The sequence below is a fragment of the Lontra canadensis genome, unplaced genomic scaffold (assembly GCF_010015895.1).
Source record: "Lontra canadensis isolate GAN:19392208 unplaced genomic scaffold, GSC_riverotter_1.0 scaffold189, whole genome shotgun sequence".
Lineage (NCBI taxonomy): Eukaryota > Metazoa > Chordata > Mammalia > Carnivora > Mustelidae > Lontra > Lontra canadensis.
This window is the reverse complement of record NW_022631183.1, coordinates 558,032-568,136: the sequence shown is the minus strand read 5'-3', so window position 1 is coordinate 568,136 and position 10,105 is coordinate 558,032. Positions and strand designations below refer to the sequence as shown.

The 10,105-nt window shown below is 51.6% G+C and overlaps 1 protein-coding gene across 1 annotated transcript; it reads left to right on the top strand.

The window, feature by feature from the left end:
- The first annotated feature begins 4,685 nt into the window (after positions 1 to 4,685).
- STING1 (stimulator of interferon response cGAMP interactor 1) lies at positions 4,686 to 9,276 on the top strand. Its single transcript, XM_032847463.1, has 7 exons — positions 4,686 to 4,795; positions 5,292 to 5,518; positions 5,652 to 5,835; positions 6,076 to 6,184; positions 7,046 to 7,288; positions 8,017 to 8,199; positions 8,747 to 9,276. Exons 2-7 carry the CDS (start codon positions 5,292 to 5,294, stop codon positions 8,935 to 8,937), a joined length of 1,137 nt encoding a protein of 378 aa, XP_032703354.1. The 5' UTR covers positions 4,686 to 4,795; the 3' UTR covers positions 8,938 to 9,276.
- The last annotated feature ends 829 nt before the right edge of the window (positions 9,277 to 10,105 follow it).

Below are 10,105 nucleotides of genomic sequence, written 5' to 3'. Positions count from 1 at the left end.
CACCTGGGTGGCTCAATGGGTTAAAGCCTCTGTCTTCAGCTCAGGTCATGATCCCAGGGTCCTGGGATCGAGCCCCACATCGGGCTCTCTACTCAGCGGGGAGCCTGCTTCCTCCTCTCTCTCTGCCTGCCTCTCTGCCTACTTGTGATCTCTGTCAAATAAATAAATAAATAAATAAATAAATAAATAAATAAATAACATCTTAAAAAAAGAAAAAGATTGATTTATTTTAGAGAGAAAGAGAGAAAGAGCATGAGCGGGAGGGGCAGAGGGAGAGGGAGAGAGAATCTGAAACACACTCCACACTGAGCACAGACCCTGAATCCACCTAATTTCATACCCCGAGATCACTACCAGAGCCCAAACAAAGACCAGGATGCTCAACTGACTTTGCCACCCAGGAGTTCCTGAATTGGGCATTTTAAATATATGAGTCGTATGTTTTAGAAATTCTATCTCCATAAAGCTGTTAGCAAAAACCAACAACAACAACAACAAAAAGACCAACTAGATCTCTATCCAGGAGGCTGGATACCTCCTTCCAGGAGGACATGGTCCATTATTCACTCCCATGCTCCCTCCCCCAATCATGCATTTCCAGCCCCTCTTTCTCTACTCACATCTACTTGGGTTTTGTCCTGTCCAAGAAAGGCCATGACACACTAGTGGGCTCCATGATGGGGCAATGCAAGGAAGTGGCTGGTGTCAGACTCACATCTGTGTCTGCTGGAGAGGTGATCTGAGCCCATTTTAGAGGCCAAGGTGATGGAAGCTGGCAACCCCAAGAGAAGGACTGTCAGTGCTGCTGCTGGCGGTGGGTCAAATGAGTAATCGTTGAGCATCTCGAGCAAGTCATGTCTACAAGTGCAGTGTTTCTTTTTATCCTCATGACAGTCTGATATGATAAGATACTACCATCCCCAATATAACTGAGGCTCAAAGAATGTAAAAAACTGGGCCAAGGTCACATAGCTAGGAGACACAGAGGCCAGATTGGATCCCGGGAATACCATAGTTAATTGATCTTAAAATCCTCCCCCCAAGTCCCTGTCCTAGCAGGATTCGGGGACCTTCACGCAAGAATATCAGGGACCTGTAAACATGAAAGGGGTTGTGTGGGCAAAAGGGCAGCTCTTCAGAGCCCAGAGTCCTCCCAACCCCACTCACATGCTATCCCAGGCCCAAAGTCCCCAGAATGAGTGTTTAGGGGTTTATTTCTCTCCCTGAACACTGATGATGAGTTTCAGGGGAGACCTATGGCAGCTGTAACTGGGCTGGAAATGTAAATGTGTAGCGCCAGCCCAGACAAGCACTCAGGGGCTGTCTGGAGGGAAGAAGCCACTACTGGGAAGTGAGAGGGAGGCCCCGGGAGCAAGCCAGCCCATGGAGCAGAGCAATCAAGCACCAAAACCCTCGCCTGAAGGCAGCAGCCTATGAGCTGGCAACCACCCTCACTCCCACCTCACCTCCTCCTGTGGCCGATGGTTTCCTCAGATGCCAAGGTGGTGGGTCTGGAAGAGCTTCAAGCTCCCTGTCTGTCAGTCCAGCTGGTCTGTCTGAGCGTTGAGGAACATCCCAAGCGTGCTACCGCTGTGATGCTCCCTTGGCTCTGAGGCCCTGGTCACAGACCCCGTCCCTCATCCCGTTCCTATACCACAGACCCTGTTAGGGGTTGAATTATGTCCCCCAAAAAGATATGTTGAAATCTTAGCCTCCCAGCACCTGTGAATGTGATCTTATTTGGAGATAGTCTCTTGGCAGGTTTAGTCAAGTTAAAATGAAGTCATTAGGGTGCAACCTGATCCAAGCACAACGGGTGTCCTCATTAGAAGAGGAAAAGCCCTGTGAAGACAGAGACAAAAAGCCGAGGAAGCTATTAGAGAGGCAGAGCTGCAAACCAAGGATCACCTGGAGGCAGCAGAAGGTGGTGAGTCAATTTCTGTTTAATAAATTTCTGTTGTTTTAAGCACCACATTTCTAGGGCCTCCGTAGAGCAGCCCTAAGAATCTGATACAGAACCCCAACACACTCACACACTCCCCCACACCAGGCATTTCTCTGTTCCTCCACGGACCCAAATCCTTCCCACCCTTTTAAACACATGATGTTCAGTCGAATGTTCCTCACCCTCCCTCCTCCCCACTACCCTTGCCTTGCTCCTTCCAAACTCAGCTTAAATGGCATTTCTTCAGGAAAGTCTAGACCTGGGTATTCCAGGCTCCCCTCAGAACATCAACAGAAGTGCGTTCTCTGAAACCTTCGCCGTATCTGTAGTTAATGCCTGGTGCGGTTGCCCAATGCCCACGGCGCGGCACGTGCCCTGCTGTGGGTGTCATGACAACTGGGCCTGGCCTGTCATATTCAGCAGCAATCCTATCCCCTCGGCCCTGAGGCAGTGCTGGGATTTTTTTTCTTTTCACAGCATACTCCAAGCATGAAACAAACAATACAATCTTGGGAAAAGAAACCCAAGAGAACATATTGAGCAAACAGGGAAAAATATGCTAAAAATCATCTACATTCCCACGGCATAGAGTAATCATTGTTGGCATTTTGACATACGTGCTTCCAGACCTTTTTTCATGCAAGATATATTTCTTAAAATGTGATTATACTGTCTTGTATGCTGCTTTTTTCCAGTGAGAAATGTGTGAAAAACATGTTTAAGAGTCAAGAGATACAGGGGTGCCTGGGTGCTCAGTTGGTTGGGTGTTCGACTCTGGTTTTGGTTTGGGTCATGATGTCAGAGTTGTGGGATTGAGCCTGGCATTGGGCTCTGCGCTGGGCAGGGAGTCTGCTGGAGATTCCCTCTCTCCCTCTCCCTCTGCCCCTCTTCCCCCTAAAATAAACAAATCTTTAAAAAAAAAAAAAAAGAGTCATTAATACAAAATTACCTCATCATTTTTGGTGGCTTTGCAACCTTCTACTATAAGATGCATCACAATTTAGTCAACAAGTCCTCATTGTTGGGCATTTGCATAACTTTCAGTTTTTCCTCTGGTGTAAACAATAATGAACATCTGAAAAATAGGCATTTTTTTGTGTCCTTGTCTGATTATTTCTTTTTTTTTAAGATTTTATTTATTTATTTGACAAAGAGAGAGAGCAGAACAGGACAGGGAGGAGCAGGCTCGATCCCAGGACCCTGAGATCATGACCTGAGCCGAAGGCAGAGGCTTAACCAACTGAGCTACCAAGGTGCCCCTTGTCTGAGTATTTCCTGATGAAGGGTTCCTGGAAGTGGATTGCTAGATCTGTGATGACACATGTGTTTTTTAAGGCTTCAAATACATAGTCCCAACCTGGCCTTTAAAGCGGAGGAACTTCTATTTTAGGGGCGTGGGGTGAAGGAAGGGATGGAGTGAAGAACAAGTCTGGGGGATGACCAGTCAGAGCCACAGAGCAGGCAACTGCAGTGTTCCCTGGGGGAGTAGGTCCTCCGTAGCCTAGAGGCCCTTGGCTACTTGGCACAGCTGGCTCTTGGGGCTGGGAGAACTCTGTTCAGGCCTTCTTTTGGGCACCTTTGATTTTCTTTGGTTTTGAAGCAGCTGAGCCCTTGCTCACCTCAGGGGTCCCCCTTGGGAGCCACTTGTGGGGAAGAGAAGATAGAGGGAATTCCCCCATTTAGAGGAAGTGATTTTTGCAAACAAGAGTTTTCTGGAGGCCTCCTCGTTCGTGGAAGGCCCGTTGTCATCTGTGAGTGCATGTGTTGTCCACCTGGTTTCTGGTTGTGATGCGGTGAAGGGTCCAGGCAAAGACTCGCTGGCCTGGCCAGAATGAACAGCTGCGGCTCTGTGGGGGCCACCCCAATCCCACTCTCTAGGCCAGCCCTGTCCTCTGGTTAAATCAGCTTCTCAGTTTGCCAGAGACCAGCCAGAGATACTCCCAGCCACCCCAGGAGAACGTGTAGATATGAAACTTGGACCTGGTACCTTCCACCCCCTCCCGTGCAGTCAAGGCACAGAGCAAGCCATTTACCACCCTGAGCCTCAGACAGATCCCCTGCAAAATGGGGAATAATATTCTAGCTATCTTCCAGAGTGGCTCAGTGGATTAAGAAAAATACCATGTGTAACACTTAGCATCCTATCTGGAACATGGTAAACCCTTTATGATGATGATTGATGGTGAGGTTCCATGTGACTGTTTTTTTGGCTAGAATCACAGGGTTCTCTCTGAGAAGTCAGAGGCGTGGCTACTTCCCGTGGAAGCCAAAGCCCCACTCCCCTGCAGGCTCTCAGCTGCTGTGAAACCTTTTACCAGAAAGGCTGCTGTTACAGGAAATAACTTTCATTCTCCCTTCCTCCTTCCTGATATCACAGTCTCCAGAAAAAGAGGATCTGCGTCCAGACCAGAATCAAAATCAGGCAGGTCAGTATGGTGTAGTGTGCGCGCTGCCTTCCTCTGAGAGCATGTGGAGCCCTGTCTGGGTGCTGGAGAGTCTGTTTGATCGTGGGGTCTTGAGGTGTTCAGGGTTATGGCTGCAGGGGACAGTGAGGGGGAGCAAAGGGCAATGGAACAAGGGCCTCCTCAAGCTTCCCTCTCCACATCAAGACTGGAGTATGGCTCATCAGGGCCCTTCCTCCCTTCCCGGAGAGCAGGAAATACCGTCCTCTCCTGAGCTGTGGTCTGGTGAGACGCCAGGGCTGGAGTGTTGTGGACAAAGTTTTGATTGTTTTTTAAACTCCCATTTTCAGGCTGTACCCAGAGAGTCTGCACTTGGTCGCTGGGGGTCATTGCCTTAGACCTCTCCCTGTCATCTTCCAGAAACAATCTGCAGTCTCCGAGGTAGAAGGTAGGTAGGACTAGGAGCAGTGGAGCATAGGCTCCAAGGCTGAGGCTCCCAGACACCCAGAGATGGGCAGCAGCCTTCCAACTGTCCTGCCTGCACTCCCAGACTGTGGTGTCACTTTTGCTGATTAACGCCTTCCCTGGGGTGGATTCGGTGGAGAGGGAAGCCAGGTTCCCAACAGTCCCTAGGTGGGTGGCACCTCACAGGACATTTTCAGGTCTGGGTCTGGGACAGTCACTGCTTTTTTTCTTCACTACATCTGTGGTCTTTCTGGGGTTGGGTAGGGTGTATATGTGTGGGCACACCCACTTCTTCCCCTGCTTCTTTTTCAACAAATCTCTCTGAGACAGGAGTGCTGGGATGCTCTAGGCCCAGCCTGTCCTCTAGAGGCATCTCCGACAACAGCCTCTGACCCTGGCTGGGCACCAAGAGGAGAAAGCTGTCCTGCCATGGTAGGAGAGTGGGAGGATAACGGCCATGGGTTTCTTGGTACCCACAGATGTCCCATTCTAGCCTGCACCCATCCATCCCACGGCCTAGGGGGACCAGAGCCCGGAAGGCAGCCTTCATCCTGTTGGCTGTCTGCCTGACAGCCCTTTGGGTTCTGGGAGAGCCACCAGAACACATTCTCCGATGGCTGGTGTTCCACCTGGCCTCCCTGCAGCTGGGACTGCTCTTCAAGGGGGTCTGTCATCTGACTGAGGAGCTGTGCCACCTCCACTCCAGGTGACTCCATTACCCATGGCGATTTCCCAACCCCCTGCCCCCACATCTTGCTCTCTTGACGCCCAGCCCTGCCCCTCCTTGAATCTCCCTGGCTGAGCAGAGCAGCAGTCCAGAGCTTGCCTGTCCCCTGCAGGTACCAGGGCAGCTATTGGAGGGCTACTCGGGCTTGCCTGGGCTGCCCCATTCGCTGTGGGGCTCTGCTGCTGCTGTCCTGCTATTTCTATGGCTCCCTCCCAAACACAGCTGGCTTGACTTTCACCTGGATGCTTGCCCTCCTGGGCCTCTCAGAGGCACTGAACATCCTCCTAGAACTCCAGGTGAGACACAGAGGGAGGTGGAGGGTGTAGCCACGTGGAGGGAGCAGCTAGTAGCTCCTACTCTGAGCTCAGCAGTGGGGATGGGACTAGTTTAGAGGTCGGTCCTTTGAGTAGAGTGTGTAATGTTCCACAACAGTGGCAGAGAAGGGAGCAGGTTGGCAGCTGGTTGGGAAAACTTTTTGAGGAGGGAATCTGGTTATCCTTCATGGAGGCTCCCCAGCCCCACCCTGCTGTCTACAGGGCCTAGCTCCGGCTGAGGTCTCTGCAGTCTGTGAGAAAAGGAACTTCAACGTGGCCCATGGGCTGGCATGGTCATATTACATTGGGTACCTGCGGCTGATCTTGCCAGGTGAGCCATTCTCGACGCTTCTATTTCCAGATCTTTAAGACAGACAGTAAGACATAAAACCTGCCGTATTTTTCAAAGAATTTTTGTTCCTAAGGAATCATCTGATTCCCAAAAAAATTCTGTAGGCATGAAGGATGTTATTATGCCTGGTTTACAGGGAGGAATATGGCGCTTAGAGCCATTAAGTGATTTCTCTCAGGTTAAGCATGAGTTCTTCCAATGAATATTTACTGCATGATCTGGGTGTGCATTTTCACTTTTAATTCATACCCTGTGGACAAGGGATAATTATCATCCCTGTTGTAGAGATAAGACAATCGTGGCTCTACAAGGTGAAGTCACTTCTCCCAAGTCACACGACTTAGTGAGCAGAGAAAGGATTTGAACCCAGGCCTGCCCAGAGCCTGGATCCTTCACACTCTACTACGAGCCCATGTGTCATGTCTCATTTCTTCTGACTTGCTTGCCAAGAGCATGGCTCTCCCATAACTCATTGCTCTCTGCCCTTGTCACCAGGGCCTCTGCTAGGAAACAGGTCTGGAGCGAGAGGCCAGACCCCGTACACCTGGGAGTTCTGGGAATGTCACCTTCCAGGGCTCTTCCTGCCTCTCAGAGCCCTAAAAGCTGTAGTGGGAAGGAGCGGGGTGAGGAGAGACATCTGGACAAAGGACAACTGAAGGAGGGGAGGAGAAGGGGTGGGGGGAGGGTTCCTGAAGGCTCTGCCCCTCCTGGCTCAGGCACAATGCAAGTGGACTGGACCTGTGGTTCTCATGCACTCACACATTGAGGGAACCAATGAATTGGGTCTCTGCCCTGGGTGACAGGGCTGTAGGAATGACTTCTTGGGCCTCTCCACCCCAGGGCTCCCAGCCCGGATACGCATGTACAATCTACAGCACGCCAACATGCTCCGGGGCTTGGGGAGCCATCGACTACACATCCTCTTCCCTCTGGACTGTGGGGTTCCTGACGACTTGAGTGTGGCCGACCCCAACATTCGCTTCCTATATGAGCTGCCGCACCAAAGTGCTGACCGTGCTGGCATCAAGGGCCGGGTTTACACCAACAGTGTCTATGAGCTTCTGGAAAATGGGCAACCGGTGAGTGTTCAGGGAGAAGGGTGCTGCTAAGGAGAAATCCAGCCCAGAGCACCAGAATTCTGACCCTGGGCCAAACACTGATACAAATCCATTGCCCTCCTCTGAGCCTTCATTTCCCGAGTTGGTCCCAGGGCTGGGCAGGATTTGGCTCTGAAGGACGATAGCAACCAGTAACAGTAATCAGAGCCCTTAGCGCATACCAGATGCCAGTCATCTGACCGCCTCATCTAAGCCTCGCTACCACCTGTGGGGTGAGGACTGTTATGAGCCCTACTTCACAGATGAGGAAGCCAAGACTCAAAGAACCAGCAAGAAACAGGACGATTTCAACCTGACAAACCACGTACTTGACCATAGAGTTGCCCTAAACGAAGGTGTGAGAATGAATGTAAGATCTCACATAGGTTGGAGGAAGCCCAGACCAGGGTTCAGCCCCAGAGTCCAGCCCCCACATTTGATTTCCCACTGGAGCAGTGGACAGCAGAGTGACTCAGTGGGCCTTGCCCCAGGATCCGAGAAGGAGGATCTGTGGAGGGTAAATTTAGCACAGTCGTGGTCCTGATTTTAGGAGCAAAGGCCACCAGACTCTATGGATCCCATCAGGGCTGCCTCCTCCCAGAACTCCATCTCTACAGGCTGAGGGAGTGGGTCCCCAGCAGTGGCACCAGGGTCCAGAGTCTGTCTGTCTGGGCCCTGTTTGAGTCTTGCCCCCATCTCACCTCTTCTAGGCAGGCATCTGTGTCCTGGAGTATGCCACCCCCTTGCAGACCCTTTTCGCCATGTCACAGGATGGCCGAGCTGGCTTCAGCCGGGAGGACCGGCTTGAGCAGGCCAAACTCTTCTGCCGGATACTTGAAGACATCCTGGCAGATGCCCCTGAATCGCAGAAAAACTGCCGCCTTATCGTCTACCAGGGTGAGGGCTTGATAGGCTACCGGGTGGGAAGAGAAGAGGTGTCCTGAGGGGTTAGAAGTAGCTAGAGTGGCACCATGCCCTGGGTCTTCCCAAGCGGTCAAGGCATCCAAGCCCGGCTCCTTCCTGCCCAGGGAAAGGTCCTACCTCTCCACTTAGGGCACTCAGTTGCTTTCTGAGTATCTGGCTACGGGTCCTGGGTGGAGTGTGAAGAGATGGGCTCCAGGAGCCCCTGACTTCATCTAGGAATGCTAGAAGAAGCAGAAAAGTCCCAGCCCCAGGACACAGAGACCAGGGCTGCTGGTCTCTGCTGTCTCTGAGCCCCATTTCTAGGATTGGGAAGGTGGAATTCTGTTATCTCTAAAACCACTTCTAGCCCCAGAATTCCAGGGAACACTAGCCCCAGGGCCAGGGGTGGGGAAGGACACAGAGAGGTGAGGGAGAGGAAGGGTTGGAGGATCTGCCCCCCGAAAGCCTCAGGGCATGTTCAAGTGAGAACATGAGAGGTCCTCACCACACTCCTCACCCACCTTCCCCATCCTTGTTCCAGAACCTGCAGAGGGAAGCAGCTTCTCCCTGTCACAGGAGATTCTCCAGCACTTACGGCAGGAGGAAAGGGAGGTCACTATGGGTGGCCTGGACACCTCGATTGCACCCAATTCCTCCACTCTGTCCCAGGAGCCCAAGCTCCTCATCAGTGGCTTGGAACAGCCTCTACCACTCCGCACGGATTTATTCTGATGCTCAGGGTTTGCTGGCCTGAAACCCCAGTGCTCCCCAAGACTCTGGATCCCCAAGACTGTGGATTGAAGGGCTTTCTCAGCAACTGAATGCCCAGCAGAACCACTTCCTCCCACAGGGAGCCTCTCAGAGAAGTTCCCTGAACTTAACATTTCAAGACGAATCCTACGACTTTGGGCAAGTTGTTTTACCTCTCTGAACCTCCGTGTCCTCATCTGTGAAATGGGATTATAATCACTGTCCTACCTATCTTGCAGAGTTGTTGTGAGGATTATGACTGTATGGAACATTTTTGTAAACTCTAAATGCCAGATAAATTTAAGGGATGTGTCAGGTGTCTTTCATTGGACCTCCAGACTGACTCTAGCCCTCTCTCCCTCCTCTGTCCTGGGATGGCATCGACAGGCTCCCTTGCTCTCTGAATTCTGGTCATGTTCAGTCCATGGGAAGCCCCAGTAGGAGAACAGAGGGAAAGGGAGGGGGGCGAGGTTGGGGTATTTATTCTCCCAGATTCCTCCCTGTAGCACCAAGGTCACTGTGGGCTCTCTGCATCTCTGACCTAAAGCCATGCTTCTGCCATGCTCTCGGTAACCCTGTCTCTCCCCAAGTTCCATTATCTGCCCCTTCCCCGTGCTGCTCAGACCTAGCAATGGTCCTGGCTTCCTCCTAATGTCCCTTCTGGAGCACTCACTCTTCACTTATAGTCTCCTTATACCTGCCCTTTCTGAACAGCCCCCTTTCTTTAAAAAAATTTTTTTTTCTTTAGAGAGTACATACATGGGTGTACATGGGAGAGGGTAGGTGGGGAGGGGCAGAAGGAGACAGTGAGAGAGACTCTCAAGGAGCTCCACGCCCAGCACAGAACCTGATGTGGGGCTCAATCTCACAACACTAGGATCATGACCTGAGCTGAAATCAAGAGTCAGACGATCAACCAACTGAGCCACCCAGACACCCGTAAATAGCCCCCTTTTCAGCACTCCTCAGATGACCTATTTGAGTGTGCCATCTTTCTCTGGCTGGACTCTGACTCACACAAGCAATCTGAAATGTCCAAATCCACTTGCACAGACGTACTTCCACTTCCTGAGACCCCCCTAGACCCCTCCTTATTCTTTGCCCATGGACAGGGCAGTGTGGTGGTGAGCATGCGTTCACTGCGGACGGA